The following is a 13,035-nucleotide window of genomic DNA, read 5'->3' as shown; positions in this document are numbered from 1 at the left end:
GTGACAGGATGGTCTTTGCTGTCAGTCTTCCAAACAATTAAAGGCATAAAACACAGAGTCCACCTTGGTGTGGCACATCTACATTGAATCACGTGGTGCTTGTTATTGTTTTTATCCTTGTGTCTTTTTTTGCAAGGATTGCAGGGAACCCTTGCAACAGAACAACTTACTGGGATTCGGTGGAGGTAGCTCGCATGGAAGCAGCAATGTTTCCGTATGAAAATAATCAAAACTGGCAAGGTGTTTAACCCTTCAGATTGTGAGATGTTTGCCACACACTTTAAGCATATTGACCCTGCAGAGTTTCTCTCCACACCTCCTTTGGTTTCATAACGCCGGCTTAAATTTTGAAAGCTCATGAACGCAGGAGGCTGGTGAGATTGTGAAGGACCAGGGTTTCATCTTTGCTGGAACTGTTTTCTAAAAAAGATTTACGTATCAGCTAATGTAGCATTCTCAAAATGATCTCCGCCCCAGTCAGGGCGCCACTGACTTCATTTTTTTATGTTTTATTTTTTTGGCTATGGTAAATAATTGTGTGGCATGAGCGCCAACTTAAAGACGCCAATTATGGCACACATTTGCGACTTTTGCGCTTTTCGTACAAGTGCTCCTCAAATGTTGCTGCAATGACCTTTAGTAACATTACTGGATCTCATGTTGCATTATGCGGATGCTCAGTCTGTGTTGGAAAAGATACACTAACCTCAGCATACCAAACGCTTGGAGTATCTCCAGTGGCAGAGCAGTGTTACTCCTTTTCTGAGAAATTCAGCTAATAATTATTTGACCTCTTAAATTTAGTAACATGTTTATAAAATAAAAGCACACTTTCCTCCCCAGAGGTTCAGGAAAGCATCATCCGAAACTGTTGTATTAGCATTAGCTTAATACTATATTACATCCCCCTTTGGTCAACTTTTTTTTTTTTTTTTTTTTGCAGCAACCTATGATTTGCCAACATAAAATGGTTTCATGCAGCCTCTCTGATCAGTCAGTACAACGAAAAGTTTCACGCAGCTTGTTGTGACCTTGGGGTCACACATTTAATGGCACCATCCCCTAGCTCCTCTCTTCTCTCTTCATTTCTCGGTTGTCTGTTTTTTAACTTGGTTTAATTCGCGCCGTCCTCAGCCTGCCTTTGTTCTTGCACCTCGATTCCCGTCGGCACTCCAGGTTCCTGAGAGGAGCGAACATCTGCATACGCCTCCAGACACGCTGCTCGGAGCGTGACTGCATTGTTAAATGTCGGCTGGCATCATCTGGGTGTGCAGCAGCCCGGAAATGTGTGGCGACGCAACAGCGACACGACGCACCCCCTCCACGCAGCCGCGGCACTTAATACGAGGGTGAAGACAGATGGCTGTGTCAGAGCAAGACTGCCACATACCGCACCAATTATTTCTCTGATAAGTCGGCCCCCTTTCGAACCACAGGTAAAGCTTAGTGACGTCGCTGTTCTGCTGTTTAGGCATCATTGTGAAGTAGACAAAATGCGGTTTGTCTTAAGATGTTAGATGCCTACTTAAAATTGCCAAAATACATCGCAGGCTATTGGTGAAGCAGATGTTCTGACTTCATTGTGCTTTAGATCCTAAAAATATATTAAATTGAGGGAAATGGAGCAGAGCGCGTAATGGCCTAAAGACATGTCCTCATTTTCAAATGAAGTTGCTGCCGGTGCTTGTTTTCAAACAAGAATATCCTTCCTGGAGAAGTGGGTTTAAAATGTTGTAGTTCTGCCCTTTAAATACAAGTAATATTATTATGATTATTATTATTAGTAGTAGTATCACTTTGCTTGTTGGTGGAGGAGCATCATTGTCTGTTAACATATTTCACACTTGTTCTCATTCCAGCTCAGATCAACGCATCTACTGTATATCTCACTGGCATCTTGCACAGGGTTTACACACACACACCCATATAACACCCTGACACACTGCAGACCAGAATAAACAAGCTAGGCCTTTTATCCTCTGAACAAAGACATAAATCAGCAGGTTTAGGCCCGGACCTCGCAATACAGGCCGGCGCTGGTCTTGCTGTCATCAGGGTCTCTGGTTTTAAGCCTATTAATCCTCCATAAAGAAGAGAAGGGGTGATACTGAACTGACTCGTAGCTCAGAGTGAATTTGGTAACAGGAAAGACTTTTTTTTTTTCGTTCTAATTCATGCTAAGAGGATAGATAGATTTATAAATAAATGCATTCTGCCGCAACCCGCTCTTTTAGATCATTGATGATTTTGGTATGATCCAAAATGAAAGTGAGTTTAATGTAGACAATGTAAACCCCTTACTCTACCAATGCTATATTCATTTCAGCCTTCATGTTATCTGTTGAAGTCTTGCTCTCGCTCACAGACAGCTTATGAAAAATTGTAGAAAATCGTATTTTCTCCCTTTGACTTCATTTCGAGCACTGTCCTGATTCTAAAGATGAACAACTTGAGTTTTCCTCACTTATTTTAGCGCACTAAAGAGTGTTTTTGTCTGTGTGACTCGGAAGCAGACGGAGCGGTGCGTCTGCATAAGAGAAAGGATTTTTGGGTGTCTGAGTAGCAGGTCAAAGGTTAGAATTGGGCTGGTTATTGAAATTTGCTGTCAAATTTCTCAGAGCATTTCTGGGATTGTATTAGATGTAAAAAAAAAAAAAAACTAAAATATTCAACCCATACTTCACAAATTATGCTCCTCCAAGAAAAATATGAACTTAATTCTAGTACTTTGGTGATGGCAAATTGTTTTTTAATCCTGGTTTTTCACTTTTTTTTTCTTCATCAAATTTTAATTTGTTCTTTAAAATACTTTTTTCCAAATTCATGAATTAAATGCGATGGTATTTTTAAAGAAAAAACTGGAAGTGAGTTCAAGAGGAAGAGTGTTTCCCCAAAACTGTTTTTAATTGCGCCCGAGTTTAGAGGTCCGGGTCTCTTGTGTGGAGGTGGTGAAGGTGTGACTGTTGAGAGGAAGAGAGGTCAGATGGGATTCCTGCATTCTGGGACCACCTGTTGTTCTCCGCATCGTCGTCCCGTCACTTTATCGCATGTTGGAACGCAGAGCGAGCTCCGGGTTTCAGCCTGCTGGTTACAGGGCAGCTCTCACACAACAAAGCGACGTCACTTTGCACAAATTCATCACGAGGAGTTTTAAAATCAGTCAGGAGTTGTTTAGAAATTATCTTAAATAACTTTCCCATGCGCCATTACAGGGCAATTGTAATAAAAAAAAAAGAAAGAAACAATTTAAAATTTAATGGAAAAATTTTGTGTCAAGTCAAACTTTTTTTCCCCCAACATTGAAGCTCAAATGTGAAGAAGCGTTGAATTGTTATTGTTTTAGCAGATCATTCTATTTCCTGTATACATTGAAAGATTAAATGGCTTTTTTGTTTGTTTCATGGGCTTTTATATCTGAAGTCAGAGTATCAAATACACTAAAATATATAAACGAAATATATTTTATTGTCTTCAGGGAATCAGTTGAACAGATCTATTGCAATCTATTTCTACAGCTGTTTGATTGAACATTTACTCCAGTTTGCTAAAAATATTCAAACCACTCAAAATAATCACAGAAATCAAGGAATTGTCCTTGACCAAAGCACTCATATTGCTATGAGTATTAGTCATCAAAAATAAAGCTTTTATTGGCGACATGCTGGAAAATGCACTGTTTTTAATAGTGGGCATCCAAAAAACTGAACTGGCAGCATATAAATTAAAGACAACTGACCTAAGAAGGAATAACAGAAAAACACGAGGTGCTTTGCAGCCTCTCTTCAGTTGCTAGGCTGCAGGTTTAATCGTTTTATTTGAGTCTTCTCTCTCTGTGGCTATAATTACCACAACTGGACACACGTACCCAACTGTAAAAGTACCATTTCTCAGTGACGGCGTAAACTGCGAAGCGTACGAGTGGCGACGGTTGCAGAAAATGTTTTGAATTTGCGTGATGTTTCGCCGAAGCCGTGAATATTATTCTGCACAGGCTGCGCACTGTGAGCCGTCACTGCGAGTTAGCAGACCTTGAGTGCAGCATGCACAGCCAGCGTTTGTGTGAGTGTTGAAGGCGGCTGGACAGGATTTCTGAACAGGTGTTTGACTGAGGTAGCTGGAGACCACAAGGTCAGCCATGGAGGCAAACTATTCTTACGCCGGCACAGAGTCATAAATACTTGACTTATTATAAATAAATTACATGTGCTTTGAGACTCTATATGTGCGTTAGTCTGTCAAAGTTGAGTCAAATATGATAGAGTCATTGGCTCTTCATACAGACTGTAAACTTCTAATGGGAAAGCTTTACTTTCACTTGATATTCTAATTTATTCTGCTCCATTTACTGAAAAGGTTTGGGTTTAATTTACAAAAAAAAAATCTCTTTCTACCCAATGTGTCCCAGTTTTTCCCTTTTCAAAACATTTTCCTGATTTTACTGATATAAGGGCCTTAGCAGAGACTTTTTTTTTTTTGCCCCGAGGATGTAAATGTGCCAGCTCTTAAATCAATTGAGCATAAAGCTATACATATTTAATGATAGCTAAATGTAAAAGCGGCAGACAGGCCTCTGTTTAATGCAGCTGCGTTTAAACCAGAGCAACATTCAACCAACACTCATCTGTAATTAGATCAACCGGCTCAGACCGAAGGTGTTAATTAGTGAATACATCCACGGTGGACATTTATAATTAAATTTAAAGACCTCGTTGGCTGTTTTGCAGCTCATTTATGTAATAATCTGTCTGATTAGCACAAGTTTAGAGGTGGAGTTATTTTACTGTCAGCGTAGATCTGGACCTGCAATTGCAAAGATCACCTTGATTTATCTGGGGTAAGACTCTGGTCTCATCAGATCATTCACAGAGGACACACACACGCACACACACACACACACACTGAGTCAGCACTGTGTGTCTAAAGGGAATGATCAGCTAGGAAGAGACAGTCTACTGTTTGTTTATGCACGCCCTTACGATGCTTTAGAGAACAACCAGAACCAAACTTCTTCCCTGAAACCGGCTCCTTTTATGTTTCCGCAGTTATATTCACAATGTCCTGTGTTACATTGAGAACATGACTTCAGAAATGATGTCATTGTTATGGTAAAGTGTATATGTAAGGAGTTGCTGTTTGAAAGCAGGTTTTAGATTAGTATAAGTTGCTAAATTAAGTAATTTATAGAGCTTTACCACATTGAATACTCCAACAACTCCTCAGAGAAATCAGAAAGTCAAGCTCGTTGATTTAAGCTAGCTCAGCTTTATTTGTAGGAGAGATCTTTAAACATTCATTGCACTGTTACCGTCTGAGGTCTGAAACCCGTAAAACTCCTACACCTTCCTGAGACTTCAGCAGTGACGTCTTCCAGCAGCTCGGCGGCTACGTCACCCCTCTGAGAGGCAGGCAAGCGAGCGACATCATCAAGAGCATGAAACCTGTTCTGATGTGAAAGAGGAGGTTGGGTGTTTGTGTCAGCTGTATTGAAGGTCAGCAGCCCTGATCTTTCTTTGGGGGGCACCAGGGGGACGCTGTAGTTATGTGAGGCATTCAGCCGAGCCACCATGACCTCATTTCACAAGACGGACCCGCAAAAAAAAAAACAAAAAAAAAAACACAACAGGCTAAGCTAAATCAGACCGACAGGTGTGGATAAACAGGAAGTAAGTGAAGACAAGATGAAGCAGTGGCTTCATGCTGGTGGACAGCCGCAACTATGACGACAAGGCCGTAAAATGTCAGAGACGTAAAGCTACAAGATGGATCCCTTTAATGTCAGTGAAACAGAAGCTGGGGGCTTCAACTCTTTCTGCTTTGTAAAAACACAGAGATTCTGTTTAAACTCAATTCACTGTTTTCCATTTCAAGCGTAATTAACGCTTTACTCCGATGAGATCAGTGGAAGGTCGACCCTTTTATCATTCCTTTGTTTTTCTTCCACCCCCAACAGAAATCTTATCCGATATTCTCAAATCCATTCCTTCCTTTCCCCCTGCGTTGCCTTCTTGACCTTCCTCCCCCTCTTCCTCTGTCTTGTACTTTTACAGTTCACCTCAGGAATCCTGCCTTCTCAGCTGTCCAGTGGTGTCCCATGCCAACTCAATTTAGCCTCCGCCGCCTTCGCCTCTTCTTACGCCTCCTTGTTGCTCCTTTGGCTCCTCAGCTTCCATCCTCAAACACTGCCTCATCTTTTGGCGAGGGATGGGCACGGGGGTCTGTGGGCTGGATTAGCGGCCTGTCTAAATTTGGTCATGCATGACAAACGAGCCCAGCACCTGCTGGTTGGACAGGCGGCCTCTCCTCCTCCTCCTGAGACCCTTACATCAAATTACACTGGAGCCTGGGAATTCCTGTCAGTCCGCACACTGAAAGTCTCTTTAACCTTTGAAATAAAAAAAAAAATAAAAATTGGGAAAGATGTACGGCATCGTTCTAACCTAAAAAATATTACGTATGCTGCTAGAATAAGTCAAAACTATCCCAAAAGATTTTTGACTTAATACGTACTGTATGAAAATACGATCAACAGACAATAATTTGGACTTTAATCCAAAGCGTTTCACATCATTATAATCGATGCGGCGAGGAAGTCTTACTGGTTTTTATACACCGACAATCAAATCGTGTCCATCAAATTCATTCGATAGAAATCATGGGATTTTTATAATTTTTCTTATCTTAGAAGTATTCCTTAAATTTAATTTAGTTTCAATAAAAAAAAAAAAACTTTACTTCATCACAATGGCAGATCTGACTAGCATTTTAATGCCATTCAAAGACACTGATTTAACTTTTTATAGGTTTATGTTTGAGTAAAATGAACATTGTTCTTTTATTCTGTGAACTACTGACAATGTGTCTGAGATTCCAAGCAGAAATTTAGCATTTATTTGCAGAAAATGAGAAATGGGTCAAAATAACAAAAAAGGATGCAAAGAAAACAAGTTCATATTCATTTAGAAACAACAATACTAATGCTTTAACTCAGGAAGAGTTCAGAAATCAATATTTGGTGGAATAACCAGGAGGTTTTCAGTGGGGTTCAGTGCAGTGGGCTCTTTGTTTTTCCAGAGCTGTATTCTCCACACAGCGTGTCCCACTTCTGTTTATATTGTCTACATGTTATTCAAATTGACCACACTGACTCAATAATAACATCAGGTTATCTCCGGTTAAATATGCAGATGTTCTTCCTGCTCTGATGAAAACTAATTTCAAAACAATTTACACTGGTAGACTTTGGATAGGACTTTGAACTTTCAGCCAGAGATGGTCAGGAGATCATTAATGATGAGAAAACGAAAGTAATGCAGTTTTTCAGATGTTTAGTCTTCGCTGTTTAACCTGTACGATTAAAAATGTTTGACTCACAGATCAGAACAATGCTGCTCTGCAGTTCAGCTAAATTCGGAAAACACAAATAAAAAAATTGCTTTTCTTCCTGCACTGAGAAATGTTCTTTAACCTCCTGATCCATTGTCGTCTTCCATCCCGTCACTTTGATCTGTCACCGCGAATATATCTGTTTTTAACTTTCCCCTGCGTCCTGTCTCAGTGAAGACGCCAGTGTCGCCCAAGTAGAGAAACGAGGCTACAAACATACACCCAATCACCATGTATCGACGCTTGTTTGTTTGTTTTTTTATTTCTGCATTTCCCCAAAAAGCCTGTTTCAGCTCTAATTAATACACGCTGCGCGCCTCACTCCACCCACACATTCATTTCTTGTTAGGCATTCAGCTCTTGCACTTATTCTGCTTCCACTCCCCCACATTCTCCAAACACTGCCAAAATTTCAGCTCTACAGTAAAATAAAAAAAAAAAGCCCCAACACGTCCTCAGTCTCCTGAATTTGAACTTGCATATCCTGTTTTCAGATTTGAGCTAAACACCATGAAAGCCTCTTAGAAAAGCCATTTAGCGAGTGATTGAATGGTCTAATGGAACCAGTAAGCCGTCACTTACGTGCACGACTTTATGCAATTAGGCAGTTTTCAGACAACACAGGGACATCACTACATCCTGCTCAGTTTATACAGATAATGAACTAATAAGTAGGAAATGTGGAATTACAAAGACACAACTTCTGCTTATTGCTGAACACAACACAAAGGGCAAAAAATAGCTGGGTACTTTTCTTTAGAATAACATTTCTGATTAGGTTTCTCCTCATTTTCAACTTTTTCACTGTTGACACGCACTAGAGACACCGTCACATTAAAAAAAAATCTCAGATCAGGGTTTCTCCCAGTGTATTATAAGCCTGGTGGGCCACCAGGCTTTACTTGTGACCCCACAAGGATTAGCATTGCTTATTTAAGACATTGTTGTTGGTATTCAGGTGTTAATCTTCCAATAACACGTAATTATTAAGTGATATTTTCAAATTTCCTATCAACTTTAAGCATTTTTTAACTCAAAAACACGACGGGCCACTGGATGAATGACTGCCGAGCGCAACAACCATCAGGTTTAGCAATTTTTCTGGGGGAAACCTTGCAGATTAGACGTTAGTAAATAGATCCTTTGCCAAAATTCACACTTTAAGTACTTTCTGTGTATCGTAATTTAAGGTTTAAGCCGATCCATTAAGCCAGAACTATTCTTATCTATAGACTGCGTTGCTCTGAGGCAAAGATTCCCAACATAGTGTGAAGCTAACCAGAGAAAGATTATCACTTTGTCAGTTCTTTCTTTGCGGCCCACCTCCTTATGGTGGGGTGCTTTTCTGCAACTAGAGGTGAGAGATGAAGGACAATTACAGGCAAAAGATGAAGGACATGTACATTTTTCCCACCTTTATGTCTTATTTGTAATGTAATTATTTATATTTCAATGAGCAAATTGCCTGAAAATACTCATAGTGTTGACAACACCTGTACAGTGGAACTGAAAATGGCTAAACTTTGGCTGTGATGGTCTAAGACATGTGTCAAACTCAAGGCCCGGGGGCCAAATCCGGCCCGCCATAGCTTTTCATGTGGCCCTCTAGACTGACAATGACATCAATAAGTCCTTCCGGTTTTTCATAAATCTGCAAAACTCCACAATTTTTTTCAGATTTTATAGTACATTTTCTCAAAATTAATCAGAGACATGGAGTTTCACTGACAGCTGCCTCAGCCTTACTTGATGTCAAGTTATAGTGCATAACTGATACTGCGAGTAACAAAAAGTCACAATCAACACATTAGAGCAAATATAAAAATTCCTTACAAACGTTTCTAAATTGGCACCATAAAATCTGTAATGTGATTGCAACCAAAACAACCACAAAATCTTGGAGGAAAATCTATGTATTGATAATTTAACAGTTTATTTGGTTTTATCAATACATTCTGGCACAACTGGCCCTTCAAGAACATTCAGATTTTTGATGTGGCCCAAAATGAAAATGAGTTTGACAGCCCTGGTCTACAAAATGATGTTTGAATTTGCATCAAGCTTGTAGAATCTTTCCTAAAAGGAGGTCGGGCTTCCTGAAATGTTTTTCAAAAACTAGTAACAAAAAACACACAAAAAAATGTTGCTTATTGTGTTGCGAGTGGTGGGGAACAATTTAAACGCTCTGAGACTTGAGGCGGTTGAAGCTAACACTAGCTGCTAACACGCTCTTACTAGCTAGCTAGCTAGTTGTGTCTCTCCAGGGTAATGGGCCTGACACACGGGGAGCGACGGCGACAGGTGAAAGTTGAAACAAGACGCACCGAAGTCGTTATCGTCGACAGCGCTAAACATTTGAACATTTTTTAAACCTTCTTGTGTCACGTTTGCACATCTACGTTTACGAGCACAAACTTTCTTGTGTCGTTGAGAGGCGACGATGCGTGTCGATTCTTTTAAGCGGAAACGTATCGCCAGTTGGCCGGAGGACGTTCGTTTTCACTTCCGCTACCAACTCTTCAAAGGCTAGATGCATTTTGTGCAAAAACAAAAACAACCTTTAAGGTTGGCACCGTGGGAGGGAATATGCAGTGGGAGGATTAGAATAACAAAGACGCTGCCAAGAGCCACAAACATTTCAACATTTTTGCCGTGCGTGATTGTAATGCAGCAGGGATACCCAAATCATCTCCTATGTTTATGGTTTCGGGTTTAATTTCATTCAAGGCGGAGTTAAAAAGTGAAATTTGACGTGTAGAAACCCTGTAAAAAGTAGCTAACAACAAAAGCCGGCATGAGAGTAAACACGAGCTGTCATAAACGTCAAAGTGTGTTTTCCCTTCCACTGGCTGCGAGGTCTCAAACAGCCTCGCTCAGCAGTTTTTCAGCCTGGTCTTAAAAAATTCACACCCAGCTGTGTGAATGTTTTGCTTTGTTTCTCTTTTACCTGCTGCTTCTGGACTGCTAATGTGTGTGAGAGAGAGCACAGGCTGTAGAGTTGCTTGGGCAACACCGTTACATTTTTGCCTCACCATGCGTCTCCCTTTCAGACCTTCACAGCTTGGTGCAACTCCCACTTGAGGAAAGCTGGAACACAGATCGAGAACATTGAGGAGGATTTCAGAAATGGCCTCAAACTCATGCTGCTGCTGGAGGTCATTTCAGGTACGCCTCATTACAAACCAGCTCCTCCCTTGAGCCTTCCCTCATTCCTGACGTATTTGGAGTGACTCCCCAACCTTCTGTGTGCATTGTTTTTTTGTTGTTGTTTTTTACAAAAACAAAGCGGAACATAATTAAAATGTGATTCAGAATTACTTTTGTGTTGTTGCAAATCAGCGACATGGCTCATCTAGAGTGTTTGTCTTTCAGGCGAGAGGCTGCCCAAACCCGACAAAGGAAAGATGCGTTTCCACAAGATTGCCAACGTGAACAAAGCTCTGGACTTCATCTGCAGCAAGGGGGTCAAGCTGGTGTCTATTGGTGCAGAGGGTGAGGGTCCCATCTCAGGGTTGTTGTTCCTATAGCCCCCCTTTAGCCCACCTTTGTAAATCTACTCAAACAAATAGGATAATTTAAACTTAATGGAAGTTGGAAGATGGGTTTTTTTCTTTCAATTGATTAGGATCTGCCTCAAGCTGAGAAATATGTTTTAGGGATGTAAATACTGATAGTATGTATAGGAAGTGAGCAAGTTTATATATATATATAGATTATTTTTTTTCCTGGCATTTTCAGTATCAAACAGAACCAGAAAGAGTCATGCAGGAGAAGGATCTCTCTAAGTCTCTGTGTTTTCTTCTTTGCTCTGTTTGTCTGGACAGAAATCGTCGACGGTAACGTGAAGATGACCCTTGGTATGATCTGGACCATCATCCTGCGCTTCGCCATCCAGGACATCTCTGTGGAAGGTGTGTGTGTGTGTGTGTGTGTGTGTATGTGTGTGTGTGTGTGTGTGTTTTACAGAAAACATTCAATTCACAAACGCACACCTGCTGCTTGAGATACATTCCACATAAACAAGGCAACATGTTGGAAAAAAAACGATTTATTTTAAACAGTAACTCCTGGTTCTTAAACATTTCTCTACTTCCGTTTCTACTCTGACGTTTTGTTCAGCCTTTTTTTTTTTTTTTTTGTTAATTTCTCTCCCTCCACTATTTCAGAGACCTCCGCTAAAGAAGGTCTGCTGCTCTGGTGCCAGAGGAAGACTGCCCCCTACAGGAATGTCAATGTGCAGAACTTCCACATCAGGTTAGCCTGCACCGCCCCCCTGTGGCACAAATGGGCTACTGCACTCTTAACATCTCAGTCTCTTCCTTCTTCTTGTGTTTTGTCGTCTTTTTGGGGGTTTTGGAACATGTTTGCACCATGTTTTTTTTGTTTGTTTTGTTTTTACGTACAGCTCTGCTCTGTCTGTGTCTCTTTACGACCTTTATGACCTGATCTACTCTCTGGGTTGTTTCTCTTCTCTTCCTTCGTTGCTCAGCTGGAAAGATGGCCTGGCGCTGTGTGCCCTCATCCACAGACACAGACCTGACCTCATTGACTACTCCAAACTGAGAAAGGTGCGCCTTCTTTTCCTCCCTCTGCCTCCTTCTTTTCTTTCTTACAACCATTTTTTCCCTCTGTTCCTCTGTTTCCTGCTTCCCTCTTTCTTGTCTCCTGTCTCCTTCTGTTTCCCTCCTTCTATTTCTGTGTTGATCTTCTACATTTTCAGCTTCATGTGTAAGTAGAATATAAAATCTGCGTATGTGCTAAGATGCTAGTAAGAGCACAAAGTGCAGATGAAAAACAGAGGCAAACTGTTAATTTGTTGAAATTCCAACGATCAATTATATTGCAGCACTGCTTCAATAAAATCACACATTTTGAGTTTTACCAAATTTCATTTGTTCTCTCCTTTTCTTTATTTTCTAACCATTTTGTATTTTCCCACTTAAATCTGGATTAGAGCTTGCACCATGTTTCACTGAGAAGTGTTTTTAGCTTTGATGGCTAAACGGATACGTCTCGTGTTTAAGTTCTAGTTATTAACATTTAATAATTACCCGCCTTCAGGACGACCCCATCGGTAACCTGAACACGGCCTTCGAAGTGGCCGAGAAGTTCCTGGACATCCCCAAAATGCTCGACGCTGAAGGTGAGGCCGTGACGGAGAAACCGAGCGAACTGAGAGTGAACATATTTACTGTGGGACTCTGGTGATGTCGATATGGGTTAAAACACACCGTGACGTTTCCCAGAAGGATGGACTACTGCTGTAATCCTGAGCAACCGGCCTCAAATAGCCAGGAAACGTTTACCAGCGTTTGTTATTATTCCTTCAGGGAAGCATGCAAGCAGCTGGTGTCCTTCACTTTATCCACTCAGCTCTCATTTTAGGTCGATTGGATCAGGCTGTTTTTCTGGGGAGGAAAAAAAAAACATTTAAAATGAATTAAGTTGTACCGAATGCAATGTTTTTCAAACAATATTGTGTTTTTGGAAAGCCGAGTTATTTTTAATCTCTCTCCTTTTTTTTTTCAAATCTCCGTCAGATATCGTGAACACACCCAAACCTGACGAGAAGGCCATCATGACCTACGTGTCCTGCTTCTATCACGCCTTCGCCGGAGCCGAGCAGGTCAGATTTATGGTTTCACTTTTCAC

At 40.9% G+C, this 13,035-nt stretch overlaps 1 protein-coding gene across 1 annotated transcript in view; it reads left to right on the top strand.

The window, feature by feature from the left end:
• LOC106959998 (alpha-actinin-3) overlaps positions 1 to 13,035 on the top strand; it is a 31,194-nt gene that overhangs the window by 7,571 nt on the left and 10,588 nt on the right. The window contains exons 2-8 of the mRNA XM_015052902.1: positions 10,434 to 10,548; positions 10,756 to 10,875; positions 11,208 to 11,294; positions 11,550 to 11,637; positions 11,873 to 11,951; positions 12,445 to 12,526; positions 12,924 to 13,027. Of these exons, the coding sequence (XP_014908388.1) occupies positions 10,434 to 10,548; positions 10,756 to 10,875; positions 11,208 to 11,294; positions 11,550 to 11,637; positions 11,873 to 11,951; positions 12,445 to 12,526; positions 12,924 to 13,027 (675 nt within the window). The remainder of the gene's footprint in view (positions 1 to 10,433; positions 10,549 to 10,755; positions 10,876 to 11,207; positions 11,295 to 11,549; positions 11,638 to 11,872; positions 11,952 to 12,444; positions 12,527 to 12,923; positions 13,028 to 13,035) is intronic.

This window comes from Poecilia latipinna, unplaced genomic scaffold (assembly GCF_001443285.1).
Source record: "Poecilia latipinna isolate Pla-1442-1.1 unplaced genomic scaffold, P_latipinna-1.0 Scaffold1145, whole genome shotgun sequence".
NCBI lineage: Eukaryota > Metazoa > Chordata > Actinopteri > Cyprinodontiformes > Poeciliidae > Poecilia > Poecilia latipinna.
The sequence above is the reverse complement of the archived record's forward strand: the minus strand, read 5'-3'. Positions and strand labels throughout refer to the sequence as shown.